Source organism: Entelurus aequoreus, linkage group LG08 (genome assembly GCF_033978785.1).
Source record: "Entelurus aequoreus isolate RoL-2023_Sb linkage group LG08, RoL_Eaeq_v1.1, whole genome shotgun sequence".
In the NCBI taxonomy this organism is placed as follows: domain Eukaryota; kingdom Metazoa; phylum Chordata; class Actinopteri; order Syngnathiformes; family Syngnathidae; genus Entelurus; species Entelurus aequoreus.
In genome coordinates this window covers 70231918-70250593 of record NC_084738.1, presented here as the reverse complement: position 1 = coordinate 70250593, position 18676 = coordinate 70231918, and the positions used below count along the sequence as shown (strand labels likewise).

Here is an 18676-nt window from a genome sequence, read left to right as displayed (position 1 = left end):
TGTCATGTAGTAACATTCATAATAACATGTAATATATACATGATGTAAGTATATATGTAGTATCTAGTAACATTCATAATAACACGTAATATATACATGATGTAAGTATATATGTCATGTAGTAACATTCATAATAACATGTAATATATACATGATGTAAGTATATATGTAATGTAGTAACATTCATAATAACATGTAATATATACATGATGTAAGTATATATGTAGTATCTAGTAACATTCATAATAACATGTAATATATACTGTACATAAAGTAAGTATATATGTAATGTAGTAACATTCATTTAAAGTACCAATGATTGTCACACACACACTAGGTGTGGCGAAATGTGTCCTCTGCATTTGACCTACCCCCTTGTTCACCACCTGGGAAGTGAGGGGAGCAGTGAGCAGCAGCGGTGGCTGCGCCAAGGAGTCATTTTTTTGGTGATTTAACCCCCAATTCCAACCCTTCATGCCGCCGAGTGCCAAGCAAGGGAAGTGACGGGCCCCATTTTTATCGTCTTTGGTATGACTCGGCCGGGGGTTTGAACTCACGACCTACCCATCTCAGGGCGGACACTCTAACCCAGGGGTCACCAACGCCGTGCCCGCGGGCACCAGGTAGCCCGTAAGGACCAGATGAGTAGCCCGCTGGCCTGTTCTAAAAATAGCTCAAATAGCAGCACTTACCAGTGAGCTGCCTCTATTTTTTAAATTGTATTTATTTACTAGCAAGCTGGTCTCGCTTTGCCCGACATTTTTAATTCTAAGAGAGACAAAACTCAAATAGAATTTGAAAATCCAAGAAAATATTTTAAAGACTTGGTCTTCACTTGTTTAAATAAATTCATTTATTTTTTTTACTTTGCTTCTTATAACTTTCAGAAAAACAATTTCAGAGAAAAAATACAACCTTAAAAATGATTTTAGGATTTTTAAACACATATACCTTTTTACCTTTTAAATTCCTTCCTCTTCTTTACTGACAATTTAAATCAATATTCAAGTTATTTTTTATTTTTTATTGTAAAGAATAATAAATAAATTTTAATTTAATTCTTCATTTTAGCTTCTGTTTTTTCGACGAAGAATATTTGTGAAATATTTCTTCAAATTTATTATGATTAAAATTCAAAAAAAATTATTCTGGAAAATCTAGAAAATCTGTAGAATCAAATTTAAATCTTATTTCAAAGTCTTTTGTATGTCTTTTAAAATTTTTGTTCTGGAAAATCTAGAAGAAATAATGATTTGTCTTTGTTAGAAATATAGCTTGGTCCAATTTGTTATATATTCTAACAAAGTGCAGATTGGATTTTAACCTATTTAAAACATGTCATCAAAATTCTAAAATTAATCTTAAAATTACTAATGATGTTCCATAAATTATTTTTTTAATTTTTTCAAAAAGATTCAAATTTGCTAGTTTTTTCGGTTGAATTTTGAATTTTAAAGAGTCGAAATTGAAGATAAAATATGTTTCAAAATTGAATTGTCATTTTTTTTCGTGTTTTCTCCTCTTTTAAACCGTTCAATTAAGTGTAAATATCATTAATTATTAATAATAACAGAGTTAAAGGTAAATTGAGCAAATTGGCTATTTCTGGCAATTTATTTAAGTGTGTATCAAACTGGTAGCCCTTCGCATTAATCACTACCCAAGAAGTAGCTCTTGGTTTCAAAAAGGTTGGTGACCCCTGCTCTAACCGCTAGGCCACTGAGCAGTGTGTAAGTGTCTGGAAAACAACTGCTTTTAGTCATAACTTAAATGTTGGCGTCGAGCTAGACAGGTAGTCTTTTCTCAAGTATAGAGCTATCACTTTTGCATTCCCAAGTCCCGCTAGGTCACTAAATTGAGTTTTGTTGGCGGTTTTGGGGTGTTTTTTAGAGGGCTTTATGGGCAGAATAGTGTTCTCCCGTCAGCCACCTCGTACTTGCCATGTTTTATGACTTAGAATGCATTAAAAAAAAGAAAAACATGTGTTCTTGTCTCACATAGGGATTGTGAAAACCTCCCAAACTAGTGCAGTTTTCCTTTAAATGCAGGCGGGACTTCACGTACCTCCGTTATAAAAGTTAGCGTGTTTGCTAAAGCCGCCGTTCTCCTCCCCGTCTGCGTGGTTGTCGCTTTTGTTGTCTATCTGCATCAGGCGCATCACACAGATGGTCTCCAAGAGGCTGAGCAGCATCAGAGCAAAGATCCCGATGCAGTAGACGCCTAAGAAGGAGGGGAAGGATAGAACTGTATTGTCACTTTCACTTCCAGGACAACAAGGTTACATTTTCAGCACAGACCCGTTCAAGGGCACAGGGTGACAGGACAGGAACACTAAAAGGTGGGGAAAGGTGGACACGGGGGGAGGATAGTGAGTAAAAAAAAAAGTAGATGCCAGACTAGGCCCTGGTGCAGGGGTGGGGACTCAGTCTGGGGCCAGGAAAAAAAAATTGTATGATAAAAATTGCTCACCCCACTATGGACTGGACTCATACTATTATGTTAGATCTACTATGGACTGGACTCTCACACTATTATGTTAGATCCACTATGGACTGGACTCTCGCTATTATGTTAGATCCACTATGGACTGGACTCTCCCACTATTATGTTAGATCTACTATGGACTGGACTCTCACACTATTATGTTAGATCCACTATGTACTGGACTCCCACTATTATGTTAGATCCACTATGGACTGGACTCTCACACTATTATGTTAGATCCACTATGGACTGGACTCTCCCACTATTATGTTAGATCCACTATGGACTGGACTCTCACTATTATGGTAGATCCACTATGGACTGGGCTTTCACAATATTATGTTAGGTCCACTATGGACTGGACTCTCACACTATCATGTTAGATCCACTATGGACTGGACTCTCACACTATTATGTTAGATCCACTATGGACTGGACTCTCCCACTATTATGTTAGATCTACTATGGACTGGACTCTCACTATTATGTTAGATCCACTATGGACTGGACTTTCACACTATTATGTTAGACCCACTATTGACTGGACTCCCACTATTATGTTAGATCCACTATGGACTGGACTCCCACTATTATGTTAGATCCACTATGGACTGGACTCTCACTATTATGTTAGATCCACTATGGACTGGACTTTCACACTATTATGTTAGACCCACTATGGACTGGACTCCCACTATTATGTTAGATCCACTATGGACTGGACTCTCACTATTATGTTAGATCCACTATGGACTGGACTTTCACTATTATGTTAGATCCACTATGGACTGGACTCTCACTATTATGTTAGATCCACTATGGACTGGACTCTCACTATTATGTTAGATCCACTATGGACTGGACTCTCACTATTAAGTTAGAACCACTATGGACTGGACTCTCCCACTATTATGCTAGACCCACTCGACGTCCATTGCATCCGGTGTCCCCTAGAGGGGGGGTCACCCACATCTGCGGTCCTCTCCAAGGTTTTTCATAATCATTCACATCAACGTCCCACTGGGTTGTGAGTTTTTCCTTGCCCTTACGTGGGCTCTGAACCGAGGATGTCGTTGTGGCTTGTGCAGCCCTTTGAGACACTTGTGATTTAGGGCTATATAAATAAACTTTGATTGATTGATTGATTGATTGATTGATTGACAGGTGAGTAGATGGCCCAGGTGGGCCTTGTTATCTGATCACCTGTCGCCTTTATTAGCAGCAGCCGTGACGAGACACGGCGGTTGGAGTGGGAGCCAGAGAGAGAGAGAGAGACGGACTGAGAAAAAAGACCATTTTCTGGAAAGCAAAAGCCTAGCACGACTTATGAAAATCAAACCGTGTTGTACCCTGAAATCCGGGCTCTCGTGGCAGTGTGTGGTGGTCCGCGGAACCCACTAGAGGGCAACCTCTACAGTACTGTACCGTGCATTCTACGAATAAAAGTCTTGTCAATTTTGTTGAGAGGCCAGTTGATCGATTCCATTGTTTAGATTTTGGAGAGCAAGTTAGAAGAAGAAAGCTAGGACAAGACAAAACAAAGAAGCCAGCAGGAGAGATAAGGGGGAGGGAAAGGGAAAACGTCCGCCTCGGTTGAGTGCCAGGGAGAAAATAAACAATAACAAAAGACGGCCATGGATTCTGAGAAGGAAAGTGGTCTGCTTCTTACCGATGAGCGGGATCCTGTTGGTGGAGGACGGCAGGATTTCGTTGAGAATGAGCTGCAGCACGGTGACGGCCAACAGCACCGTGATCTTGAAGCTCAGCTTCTCCCCGGCCCTGTCCGAGATCAGGAAGGAGGCCAAGTCCAGACCCAGGAAGAACAGGACGGGCAACACGAAGTTGACGATGTAGAGGATGGGTTTTCTCCTCATGGTGATCTGAGAGACGGTGAGAGAGCTTCTAATGATGTCATCATTGGCATTTTAGGTATTTGGTGTTTTTTTTTTTTTGCAGAAAATGGTGTTTCTCAGGCAAAATAACTATTTTTCAGTGCTTTTTCAGTATTTTCCAGTAGTTTTCATCAAATAAAATAGTTTTTTAAGCCAAAGTATGTTGTTTCATTGGAGGAAACATTGAAACGGTTAGTAATAACAGTAGGTTAGAGCTGTGTGAGTTGTTGTGCCGCTGGCTTAGCCTTCTACTGCAGTGTTTTTCAACCAGACTAGTGTGCCGTGAGATATTGTCTGGTGTGCCGTGGGAAATTACGCAACTTCACCTAATTGGTCCCAAAAAAATTTTTCCGCAAATCAATAATAATAATCTGCAAATAATGTGCCGTTGCTTAGTGTCCGTGCTGTGTAGAACTCGGCAGGGCATACTTGCCAACCCTCCCGTTTTTAGCGGGAGAATTCAGCGCCTCTCCCGACAACCTCCTGGCAGAGATTTTCTCCCGACAAACTCCCGGTATTCAGCCGGAGCTGGAGGCCACGCCCCCCTCCAGCTCAATGCGGACCTGAGACTGAGTGGGGACAGCCTGTTCTCACGTCCGCTTTCCCACAATATAAACAGCTTGCCTGCCCAATGACGTCATAACATCTAGGGCTTTTAGAGAGTAGAGTGCACAACTGCGCGCACAACAAGGAGACGAAGCAGAAGAACGAGGAAATTACAGACATGGCGACACCGTCGACGAGCAAGATGAAGAAATACGCTTGTAAGTTCCAAAACGAATGGAAACAAGAATTTCAGTTCATCCAGGACAGTTCGAAGGGGAAGGTGTATGTTGTCTGTAAATTTTGTAGAACAGACTTCTCCATTGAACACGGTGGCCGAAATGATATACTCATCATGAACGGAGAAGTTAAACAAGACAATACTGCCATCTAATGGATAGCCACCGGAACACTGAAATTTAAGAATTTCTTTTATTTATACGTAAATAAAATAAATATATATATATATATATATATATATATATATATATATATATATATATATATATATATATATATATGTATATATATAGCTAGAATTCACTGAAAGTCAAGTATTTCATATATATATATATATATATATATATATATATATATATATATATATAGCTAGAATTCACTGAAAGTCAAGTATTTCATACATACATATATATATATATACATATATATATATATATATATATATATATATATATATATATATATATATATATATATATATATATATATATATATATATATATGAAATACTCGAGTTGGTGAATTCTAGCTGTAAATAACCCCCCCCCCCCCCCCCCACCACCCCGACCAAGCCCCCAGCCCCTACCCCCCACCTCCCGATATCGGAGGTCTCAAGGTTGGCAAGTATGCGGCAGGGTAACCACGTAACACTCCACGTCAGTAGGTGGCAGCAGGTAGTTAATTGCTTTGTAAAAGTCGGAATGTGTCGGGTGAGACGAGGATGGTTGGTTGTGATCCCAATATGCAGACCACAGCGGTAAAAAGGTACGTAATACTTAAACCAAAAATGAAAGGCAATGGCTATGCAAAGCGAAAGTAAAAATGAACTGGCTACAAAGTAAACAGAAACAAAATGCTGGACGACAGCAAAAACTTACGTCTTTTATTGTCGACATACACATGTATACACGTCCAGGGTCTGGCATTAGAAAGTTGAACTCGGTAGAAATTTAACCTAAGTCAGTTTTTGTGGCGTATTAGGTATGTTGTTTTTGGTTTTTTTTGCAGAAAATCCTGTTTCTCAGGCAAAATAATTATTTTCCAGTGCTTTTTCAGTATTTTCCAGTAGTTTTCATCAAATAAAATTGTTTTTTTTAAGCCAAAGTATGTTGTTTCATTGGAGGAGACATTAAAACGGTAAGTAATAACAGTAGGTTAGAACTGTGTGAGTTGTTGTGCCGCTGGCTTAGCCTTCTACTGCAGTGTTTTTCAACCACACTAGTGTGCCGTGAGAAATGACGCAACTTCACCTAATTGGTCCCAAAAAATGTTTTTCGCAAATCAATAATAATAATCTGCAAATAATGTGCCGTTGCTTAGTGTCCGTGCTGTGTAGAACTCGGCGGGGTAACCACGTAACACTCCACGTCAGTAGGTGGCAGCGGGTAGTTCATTACTTTGTAAAAGTCGGAATGTGTCGGGTGGGACGAGGATGGTTGGTTGTGATCCCGATATGCAGACCACAGCGGTAAAAAGGTACGTAATACTTAAACCAAAAATGAAAGGCAATGGCTATGCAAAGCGAAAGTAAAAATGAACTGGCTACAAAGTAAACAGAAACAAAATGCTGGACGACAGCAAAAACTTACGTCTTTTATTGTCGACATACACATGTATACACGTCCAGGGTCTGGCATTAGAAAGTTGAACTCGGTAGAAATTTAACCTAAGTCAGTTTTTGTGGCGTATTAGGTATGTTGTTTTTGGTTTTTTTTGCAGAAAATCCTGTTTCTCAGGCAAAATAATTATTTTCCAGTGCTTTTTCAGTATTTTCCAGTAGTTTTCATCAAATAAAATTGTTTTTTTTAAGCCAAAGTATGTTGTTTCATTGGAGGAGACATTAAAACGGTAAGTAATAACAGTAGGTTAGAACTGTGTGAGTTGTTGTGCCGCTGGCTTAGCCTTCTACTGCAGTGTTTTTCAACCGCACTAGTGTGCCGTGAGAAATGACGCAACTTCACCCAATTGGTCCCAAAAAAAGTTTTTCGCAAATCAATAATAATAATCTGCAAATAATGTGCCGTTGCTTAGTGTCCGTGCTGTGTAGAACTCGGCGGGGTAACCACGTAACACTCCACGTCAGTAGGTGGCAGCAGGTAGTTAATTGCTGTGTAAAAGTCGGAATGTGTCGGGTGAGACGAGGATGGTTGGTTGTGATCCCAATATGCAGACCACAGCGGTAAAAAGGTACGTAATACTTAAACCAAAAATGAAAGGCAATGGCTATGCAAAGCGAAAGTAAAAATGAACTGGCTACAAAGTAAACAGAAACAAAATGCTGGACGACAGCAAAAACTTACGTCTTTTATTGTCGACATACACATGTATACACGTCCAGGGTCTGGCATTAGAAAGTTGCACTCGGTAGAAATTTAACCTAAGTCAGTTTTTGTGGTGTATTAGTTATGTTGTTTTTGTTTTGTTTTTGCAGAAAATCCTGTTTCTCAGGCAAAATAACTATTTTTCAGTGCTTTTTCAGTATTTTCCAGTAGTTTTCATCAAATAAAATTGTTTTTTAAGCCAAAGTATGTTGTTTCATTGGAGGAGACATTAAAACGGTAAGTAAAAACAGTAGGTTAGAACTGTGTGCGTTGTTGTGCCGCTGGCTTAGCCTTCTACTGCAGTGTTTTTCAACCGCACTAGTGTGCCGTGAGAAATGACGCAACTTCACGTCCAGGGTCTGGCATTAGAAAGTTGCACTCGGTAGAAATTTAACCTAAGTCAGTTTTTGTGGCGTATTAGGTATGTTGTTTTTGTTTTTTTTGCAGAAAATCCTGTTTCTCAGGCAAAATAACTTTTTTTTTAGTATTTTCTTAGTATTTTCCAGTGGTTTTTATCAAATAAAATGTGTTTTTAAGCCAAAATATGTTGTTTCTGTTCCATGAAATACTGTTTTTGGGTCAAGATGTGGTCTTATCATAGTGTTAAGTATTAAAATGAGTTGTTTGGTTTGGAGACTATAGTGCTTCAAGGCATGTTGTTTTAACTACAGACATTTTTGTTTTTGAGGCAAAATCCATATTTTTCAGTGCAAGAACAGTCCTTCTATGACTAAATATGTTGATTTTATCACAGAAATTATTTATTTGTGTCTAAATAAATTGTTCGCATCATAGAAAATGCTTTGTGCAAAAATACAAAAATGTAAAAAATATCTAATGGTATTGAAAATGTGTTCTCTGTCACAATATGTGGTTTGGAGTTGAGAAAATATTGTTTTTATGTAAAATTATGTTGTTTGCGTCGCTAGAAAGGTGTTTTTATAAAAAATAAAAAAAAAGAGGAAAAACTATGTAAATTAGCGGTTTGGATTGGGGAATATTGTTGTTGTGTCGCTAGCTTAGCCTTCTACTGCATGAGAATAGTATCACCGTCCCGCGGCAAAATAAAGAATGATTTACCTAAAAAATAGTTTTAATTGGATCAGTGCCTACTGTGTTTGGCAATGGATGAGTAAGTTATATACTCCGTTATTACGTTCGCGATGTCGCTCGTAGCGTACTTTGTAGCCTTGAGTTTCGATCGTTCTTGAAGCAGCTGAAGAGTGGAGTTATTAGCATGATGAAAGTTAGACTCGGTAGAAATGTAACCTTAGTCAGTTTTTGTGGCGTATTAGGTATTTTGGGTTTTTTTTTTTTTAGCAGGAAATCGTGTTTCTCAGGCAAAATAACTTTTTGTCAGTGCTTTTTTAATATTTTCCAGTGGTTTTTATCAAATACAATTTTTTTTTAAGCCAAAGTATGTTGTTTCTGTTCCATGAAATACTATATTTGGGTCAAGATGTGGTCTTATAGTGTTAAGTATTAAAATGAGTTGTTCGGTTTGGAGACTATAGTGTTTCTAGGCATGTTGTTTTAACTGCAGACATTTTTGTTTTTGAGGCAAAATATATATATATCTTCAGTGCAACATTGCTTCTGTGACTAAATAAGTTTATTTTATCACAGAAATGATTTATTTGTGTCTAAATAAATTGTTCGCATCATAGAAAATGCTTTGTGCAAAAATACAAAAATGTAAAAAATATCTAATGGTATTGAAAATGTGTTTTGTGTCACAACATGTGGTTTGGAGTTGAGAAAATAGTGTTTTTATGGAAAATTATGTTGTTTGCATCGCTAGAAAGGTGTTTTTATATAATTAAAAAAAAGACTTCACAGGAGATTGTTTTTGAGGAAAAAATATGTAAATTAGCGGTTTGGATTGGGGGGTATTGTTGTTGTGTCGCTAGCTTAGCCTTCTACTGCATTAGAATAGTATCACCGTCCAGCGGCAAAATAAAGAATGATTTACCTAAAAAATAGTTTTAATTGGATCAGTGCCTACTGTGTTTGGCAATGGATGAGTAAGTTATATACTCCGTTATTACGTTCGCAATGTCGCTCGTAGCGTACAAGCGCTCGTAGCGTACCGGTACTTTGTAGCCTTGAGTCTCGATCGTTCTTGAAGCAGCTGAACAGTGGAGTTATCAGCATGATGAAAGTTCGCCTCGGTAGAAATGTAACCTTAGTCAGTTTTTGTGGCGTATTAGGTATGTTGTTTTGTTTTTTTAGCAGGAAATCGTGTTTCTCAGGCAAAATAACTTTTTTTCAGTGCTTTTTTTAGTATTTTCCAGTGGTTTTTATCAAATTATTATTTTTTTTTAAGCCAAAGTATGTTGTTTCTGTTCCATGAAATACTATAATGGGTCAAGATGTGGTCTTATAGTGTCAAGTATTAAAATGAGTTGTTTGGTTTGGAGACTATAGTGTTTCAAGGCATGTTGTTTTAACTGCAGACATTTTTGTTTTTGAGGCAAAACATATATATATATCTTCAGTGCAAGAACATTGCTTCTGTGACTAAATAAATTTATTTTATCACAGAAATGATTTATTTGTGTCCAAATAAATTGTTCGCATCATAGAAAATGCTTTGTGCAAAAATACAAAAATGTAAAAAATATCTAATGGTATTGAAAATGTGTTTTGTGTCACAACATGTGGTTTGGAGTTGAGAAAATAGTGTTTTTATGGAAAATTATGTTGTTTGCATCGCTAGAAAGGTGTTTTTATATAATAAAAAAAAAGACTTCACAGGAGATTGTTTTTGAGGAAAAAATATGTAAATTAGCGGTTTGGATTGGGGAATATTGTTGTTGTGTCGCTAGCTTAGCCTTCTACTGCATGAGAATAGTATCACCGTCCAGCGGCAAAATAAAGAATGATTTACCTAAAAAATAGTTTTAATTGGATCAGTGCCTACTGTGTTTGGCAATGGACGAGTAAGTTATATACTCCGTTATTACGTTCGCGATGTCGCTCGTAGCGTACAAGCGCTCGTAGCGTACTTTGTAGCCTTGAGTCTCGATCGTTCTTGAAGCAGCTGAACAGTGGAGTTATTAGCATGATGAAAGTTCGCCTCGGTAGAAATGTAACCTTAGTCAGTTTTTGTGGCGTACTAGGTTTGTTGTTTTGTTTTTTTAGCAGGAAATCGTGTTTCTCAGGCAAAATAACTTTTTTTCAGTGCTTTTTTAATATTTTCCAGTGGTTTTTATCAAATACAATTTTTTTTTAAGCCAAAGTATGTTGTTTCTGTTCCATGAAATACTATATTTGGGTCAAGATGTGGTCTTATAGTGTTAAGTATTAAAATGAGTTGTTTGGTTTGGAGACTATAGTGTTTCAAGGCATGTTGTTTTAACTGCAGACATTTTTGTTTTTGAGGCAAAATATATATATATATATCTTCAGTGCAAGAACATTGCTTCTGTGACTAAATACGTTTATTTTATCACAGAAATGATTTATTTGTGTCTAAATAAATTGTTCGCATCATAGAAAATGCTTTGTGCAACAATACAAAAATGTAAAAAATATCTAATGGTATTGAAAATGTGTTTTGTGTCACAACATGGGGTTTGGAGTTGAGAAAATATTGTTTTTATGTAAAATTATGTTGTTTGCGTCGCTAGAAAGGTGTTTTTATAAAAATAAAAAAAAAAGAGGAAAAACTATGTAAATTAGCGGTTTGGATTGGGGAATATTGTTGTTGTGTCGCTAGCTTAGCCTTCTACTGCATGAGAATAGTATCACCGTCCAGCGGCAAAATAAAGAATGATTTACCTAAAAAATAGTTTTATTTGGATCAGTGCCTACTGTGTTTGGCAATGGATGAGTAAGTTATATACTCCGTTATTACGTTCGCGATGTCGCTCGTAGCGTACAAGCGCTCGTAGAGTACTTTGTAGCCTTGAGTCTCGATCGTTCTTGAAGCAGCTGAACAGTGGAGTTATTAGCATGATGAAAGTTAGACTCGGTAGAAATGTAACCTTAGTCAGTTTTTGTGGCGTATTAGGTATGTTGGTTTTTTTTTTTTCAGAAAATTGTGTTTCTCAGGCAAAATTAAAAAAAATTCAGCGCTTTTTTAATATTTTCCAGTGGTTTTTAAGCCAAAACATGTTGTTTCTGTTCCATGAAATACTGTTTTTGGGTCAAAATGTGGTCTTATCATAGTGCTAAGTAGTAAAATGAGTTGTTTGGTTTGGAGACTATAGTGCTTCAAAACATGTTTTAACTGCAGACATTTTTGTTTTTGAGGCAAAATCCATATTTTTTAGTGCAAGAACAGTCCTTCTATGACTAAATTTGTTGATTTTATCACATAAATTATTTATTTGTGTCTAAATAAATTGTTCGCATCATAGAAAATGCTTTGTGCAAAAATACAAAAATGTAAAAAATATCTAATGGTATTGAAAATGTGTTTTGTGTCACAACATGTGGTTTGGAGTTGAGAAAATAGTGTTTTTATGGAAAATTATGTTGTTTGCATCACTAGAAAGGTGTTTTTATATAATAAAAAAAAAAAATTCACAGGAGATTGTTTTTGAGGAAAAAATATGTAAATTAGCGGTTTGGATTGGGGAATATTGTTGTTGTGTCGCTAGCTTAGCCTTCTACTGCATGAGAATAGTATCACCGTCCAGCGGCAAAATAAATAATGATTTACCTAAAAAATAGTTTTAATTGGATCAGTGCCTACTGTGTTTGGCAATGGATGAGTAAGTTATATACTCCGTTATTACGTTCACGATGTCGCTCGTAGCGTACTTTGTAGCCTTGAGTCTCGATCGTTCTTGAAGCAGCTGAACAGTGGAGTTATTAGCATGATGAAAGTTAGACTCGGTAGAAATGTAACCTTAGTCAGTTTTTGTGGCGTATTAGGTATGTTGGGGGTTTTTTTTGGCAGGAAATCGTGTTTCTCAGGCAAAATAACTTTTTTTCAGTGCTTTTTTTAGTATTTTCCAGTGGTTTTTATTAAATACCTTTTTTTTTAAGCCAAAGTATGTTGTTTCTGTTCCATGAAATACTATTTTTGGTTCAAGATGTGGTCTTATAGTGTTAAGTATTAAAATGAGTTGTTGTGTCACTAGCTTAGCCTTCTACTGCATGACAATAGCACCACCGTCCAGCGGCAAAATAAAGAATGATTACCTAAAAAAATGGTGTTGCTGAAGCAAAACAAGCATTTTTTTTTTTTGTGCAAAAACAGTACTTTTGTGGCTATAGGTTGTTTTTATCACATAAAATTACATTTGGTAGCAAAATTGGGTTGTTTGTATCTGGTAAAATAGGGTTTGTGTTGTTTTGTGGAAAAATATGCTCATCTCATAGCAAAACAAATGAATACAAACTATGATATTTATGGCAAATCATGTTTTGGATGCTGGAATAGGGTTTTTAGGCCAAAAATGACCTGTAAGCGTGTTGTTATCATTGCGAACATGTTTGTTATTGAGGCTAAATGTTGTTTTCATCTCCGAAAATTTAGAATTTGTGTCAAAATTGTGTCGTTTTTTTTTTTGGCATACTATGTTTGCACGTGCAAACATAAGAAAATATGCTGTTTGCACTGCAGAAAGTAGTGTTTTAAAAATGTAAAAAAATGCTGCAAGTTTGGTGTTCATTGGTGTGTTGTTTGCATTGCAGAACAGAATTGAAGCTAACATTATTTCGGCCATTAGGCATTTTCAAAGAAATCAAGCAGACGACCAATTAGACGGACCGTGTAGACGATCTTGTCCTGGTCGCTGTCGACGCTGGCGTTGTAGGCGGTCACGTTCATGTTGAGGAAGACCCACTCGTACTGCGTCCTCATCAGCTCGCGCGACGACTCGGAGGCCTCGCTGGAGTTGTCGCTGGCCTTCAGGAGCAGGTCTTTGGCTGGGCAGTGGAAAACGGTGCAATTAATTAGTGCGGCTTCATTTCCCGGCGCCGATGGTGTATTTCCTCCCGAGTGAACATTAGCTTGAAAGCTATTTGGATCGATGCAAACTCATTAGGAACATTTCGTATTTCATACAGATTAGTCCGAATGTTAACACGAGAGTCTGTTTCACTTCCTGTTCCTGCTGGCGCTCTTTTTAGGTCAGTGGGTGTGGCTTTCGTTGCTTTTTTTTTTACATTGGCCTTTCGGGCAATATGAACTGTGCACCATGAATTCTGCCTGGCAACAAGCAGGACAATTATATTTTCAGCAGCTAAGATGGAAGTGTCAAAGTGCGGTAAGCGTTGCATATTTTGTGGGGGTTTTTTGGCCATAAAAACAGAGTTTTCTTTAACAAAAATGGCATTAAACATAAAAATAAAATAAAGACTTTATATTGACAGACAGATCAAGTTGATTTCAAGATTTAAGCGTTGACAAAATAAACAAAAAAATAAAAACATATAATCCACAAATAGATCTGAAATTGATATAGAGATTTAAGCGTTGAAACTAAACTTAAATTAAAGAAAATAATGTATGACTTATTTTTAACACTTTTATGAGCCTTTTGGATCCCTAATAATATGGCTGTTTTTTGTTTTTTTTAACTTTATTTGCTCCAAAAATAAATAGGACTCAAAATGTTGTTATGAATTATGAACTATCACATCAAATTTTCCATTTATTATTTAAAAATAAAATGAAATAAAAAATAAAATAAAATTTGGGGGGGTTAAGCATTGCATATTTTGTGTGTTTTTTTGCCATAAAAACAGAGTTTTCTTTAACAAAAATGGCATTAAACATAATTTTTTTAAAAATTTTTATTATATTGACAGACAGATCAAGTTGATTTAAGCAGATTTAAGCGTTGACAAAACAAACAAAAAAAATTAAATCATATAATCCACAAATAGATCTGAAATTGATATAGAGATTTAAGCGTTGAAACTAAAATTAAATTTAAAAAAAATATGTATGACTTATTTTTAACACTTTTATGAGCCTTTTGGATCCCTGATAAATTGACTGGTTTTTTTTTTTTTTTAACTTTATTTGCTCCAAAAATAAATAGGACTCAAAATGTTGTCATGAATTATGAACTATCACATCAAATTTTCTATATTTTATTTAAAAATATATATTTTGAGGGGGGGATTGCATATTTTGTGCTTTTTTGCCATAAAAACAAAGTTTTCTTTAACAAAAATGGCATTAAACATTTTTTTTTATTTTTTAAATGATATCGACAGACAGATCAAGTTGATCTACAGATTTAAGCATTGACAAAACAAACAAAAAAAATGTAAACATATAACCGACACATAGATCTGAAATTGATATAGAGATTTAAGCGTTGAAACAAAAATTAATTTAAAAAAAATAATGTATGACTTATTTTTAACACTTTTATGAGCGGGGCCCTTTTGGATCCCTGATAATTTGACTGGGATTTTTTTTTTTTTTTTACTTTATTTGCTCCAAAAATAAATAGGACTCAAAATGTTGTTATGAATTATGAACTATCACATCAAATTTTCCATTTATTATTTAAAAATAAAATAAAATAAAAAATAAAATAAAATTTGGGGGGGTTAAGCATTGCATATTTTGTGTTTTTTTGCCATAAAAACAGAGTTTTCTTTAACAAAAATGGCATTAAACATAATTTAAATTTTTTTTTTTATTATATTGACAGACAGATCAAGTTGATTTAAGCAGATTTAAGCGTTGACAAAACAAACTAAACAAAAAAAAATCTAATAATCCACAAATAGATCTGAAATTGATATAGAGATTTAAGCATTGAAACTAAAATTAATTAAAAAAAAAAATGTATGACTTATTTTTAACACTTTTATGAGCGGGGCCCTTTTGGATCCCTGATAATTTGACTGTTTGTTTTGTTTTTTAACTTTATTTGCTCTAAAAATAAATAGGACTCAAAAAACTATCACATCAAATATTCCATATATTATTTATAAAAATTTTTTGGGTGGGGGGCATTGCATATTTTGTGTTTTTTTGCCATAAAACAGAGTTTTCTTGAACAAAAATGGCATTAAACATACATTTTTTTATTGTTTTTATTATATCGACAGACCGATCAAGTTGATCTACAGATTTAAGCGTTGACAAAACAAACAAAAAAAATGTAAACATATAATCGACACATAGATCTGAAATTGATATAGAGATTTAAGCGTTGAAACTAAAATTAATTTTAAAAAAAATAACGTATGACTTATTTTTAACACTTTTATGAGCGGGGCCCTTTTGGATCCCTGATAATTTGACTGGGATTTTTTTTTTTTTTTACTTTATTTGCTCCAAAAATAAATAGGACTCAAAATGTTGTTATGAATTATGAACTATCACATCAAATATTCCATTTATTATTTAAAAAAAATAAAAATAAAATAAAATTTGGGGGGGTTAAGCATTGCATATTTTGTGTGTTTTTTTGCCATAAAAACAGAGTTTTCTTTAACAAAAATGGCATTAAACATAATTTTTTAAAATTGTTTTTATTATATCGACAGACAGATCAAGTTGATTTAAGCAGATTTAAGCGTTGACAAAACAAACAAAAATAAATAAATCTAATAATCCACAAATAGATCTGAAATTGATATAGAGATTTAAGCATTGAAACTAAAATTAATTTAAAAAAAATAATGTATGACTTATTTTTAACACTTTTATGAGCGGGGCCCTTTTGGATCCCTGATAATTTGACTGTTTTGTTTTTTTTTAAACTTTATTTGCTCTAAAAATAAATAGGACTCAAAAAACTATCACATCAAATATTCCATATATTATTATTTTTTTAGGGGGGGTGGGGGGTGGGGGCATTGCATATTTTGTGTTTTTTTGCCATAAAAACAGAGTTTTCTTGAACAAAAATGGCATTAAACATACATTTTTTTATTTTTTTTATTATATCGACAGACCGATCAAGTTGATCTACAGATTTAAGCATTGACAAAACAAACAAAAAAAATGTAAACATATAATCGACACATAGATCTGAAATTGATATAGAGATTTAAGCGTTGAAACTAAAATTAAATTAAAAAAAATAATGTATGACTTATTTTTAACACTTTTATGAGCCTTTTGGATCCCTAATAATATGGCTGTTTTTTGTTTTTTTTAACTTTATTTGCTCCAAAAATAAATAGGACTCAAAATGTTGTCATGAATTATGAACTATCACATCAAACTTTCTATATATTATTTAAAATATATATTTTGAGGGGGGGATTGCATATTTTGTGCTTTTTTGCCATAAAGACAGAGTTTTCTTTAACAAAAATGGCATTAAACATACTGTACATTTTATTTATTTTAAATATATCGACACAGATCAAGTTGATCTACAGATTTAAGCGTTGACAAAACAAACAAAAAAAATGTAAACATATAATCGACACATAGATCTGAAATTGATATAGAGATTTAAGCGTTGAAACTAAAATTAATTTTAAAAAAATAATGTATGACTTATTTTTAACACTTTTATGAGCGGGGCCCTTTTGGATCCCTGATAATTTGACTGTTTTGTTTTTTTTTTAACTTTATTTGCTCCAAAAATTAAATAGGACTCAAAATGTTGTTATGAATTATGAACGGTCACATCAAATATTCCTTATATTTGAATTTTGGGTGGGGGGGGGAAATATTGCATATTTTGTGGGGTTTTTTGGCATTAAAAACTGGGTTTTATTTAACAAAAATTGCATAAAACATGAAAAAAAAAAACAACAACTTTATATCGACAGACAGATCAAGTTGATCTAAAGATTTATGCGTTGACAAAACAAACAAAACAAAAAAAACATTAAATCTACGAATAGATCTGAAATTGAAATCAAGATTTAAGCGTTGAAACTAAAATAGATTAAAAAAAAAAAATGTATGACTTATTTTTAACACTTTCATGGACCCTGATAAATATTCCATATATTAGTATTAGAATTTTTGGGGGGGTAGTAAATCTTGCATATTTTGTGTTTTTGCCACAAAAATTGCATTAAACATGAAAAAAACAACAACAAAGTATTTTGACAGACAGATTAAGTTGTTCCAAAGTAGGGGTCCCTAAAATTTTTGACCAGGGGGCGGCATTGGGTTAAAAAAATTTGGCCTGGAGCCGGCTATATATATATATTTTTTTATTTTTATTTTTATTTTTTTTATTTTTTTATTTTATTTTTAAAATTTTTTTTATTTATTTATTTTAATTTAAAAAAATAAAAAATAATTCATGTTTTATGCAATTTTTGTTAAAGAAAACCCTGTTTTTATGGCAAAAACCCCCCCACAAAATATGCAATATCCCCCCACCCCCCCAAAAAATTCAAATATAAGGAAAATTTGATGTGATAGTTCATAATTCATAACAACATTTTGAGTCCTATTTATTTTTGGAGCAAATAAAGTAAAAGCAAAAAATCCCAGTCAAATGATCAGGGATCCAAAAGGGCCCCGCTCATAAAAGTGTTAAAAATAAGTCATACATTATTTTTTTGAATTTCATTTTAATTTCAATGCTTAAATCTCTATATCAATTTCAAATCTATTTGTCGATTATATGTTTTAATTTTTTTGTTTGTTTTGTCAATGCTTAAATCTGTAGATCAACTTCATCTGTCTATCGATATAATTAAAATAATTTTGTTTTAATGTTTAATGCTATTTTTGTGAAAGAAGACCCTGTTTTTACGGCAAAAACATGTATATATACATATGTATATATGTATATGTATATGTTTATGTGTGTATAAATATACATACATAAATATGTATATATATATATATATATATATATATATATATATATATATATATATATATATATATATATACCTATAAACATATACATATATACATGTACATATATATACATATATATATATAAATATATATATATATATATATAGCATATTTTGTGTTTTTGTCGTAAAAACAGGGTTTTCTTTCACAAAAATGGCATTAAACATAAAAAAACAAACAAACAAAAAATATATACATAATATATATATATATGGCTTTTTTAACCCAATGCGGCTCCCGGGTCAAAAAATTTGGGGACCCCAAACATGATGACGTCACTTTGTCGATGGGAAAATGTATTTTTAGAGAATATGATTTGCCGGAGTGGCTAGAAGACCCCGAGAATAACAAGCAATAGAAAATGGCTAGAAAGGACAGATTAAAATAAAAAAATGTATTAAATAAATAAAATAAAATACACTTTTTTT

At 33.9% G+C, this 18676-nt stretch overlaps 1 protein-coding gene across 4 annotated transcripts in view; it reads right to left on the bottom strand.

Annotated features, from left to right (window-relative positions):
- The window catches only part of LOC133656251 (5-hydroxytryptamine receptor 3A-like), a 31005-nt gene that overhangs the window by 5387 nt on the left and 6942 nt on the right, over positions 1-18676 (bottom strand). For all 4 annotated transcript variants that reach the window (XM_062057213.1, XM_062057211.1, XM_062057212.1 and 1 more), the window contains 3 exons: positions 13206-13363; positions 4154-4364; positions 2065-2220 (listed from right to left, as the gene is read on the bottom strand). In XM_062057213.1, the coding sequence (XP_061913197.1) occupies positions 2065-2220; positions 4154-4364; positions 13206-13363 (525 nt within the window). The remainder of the gene's footprint in view (positions 1-2064; positions 2221-4153; positions 4365-13205; positions 13364-18676) is intronic.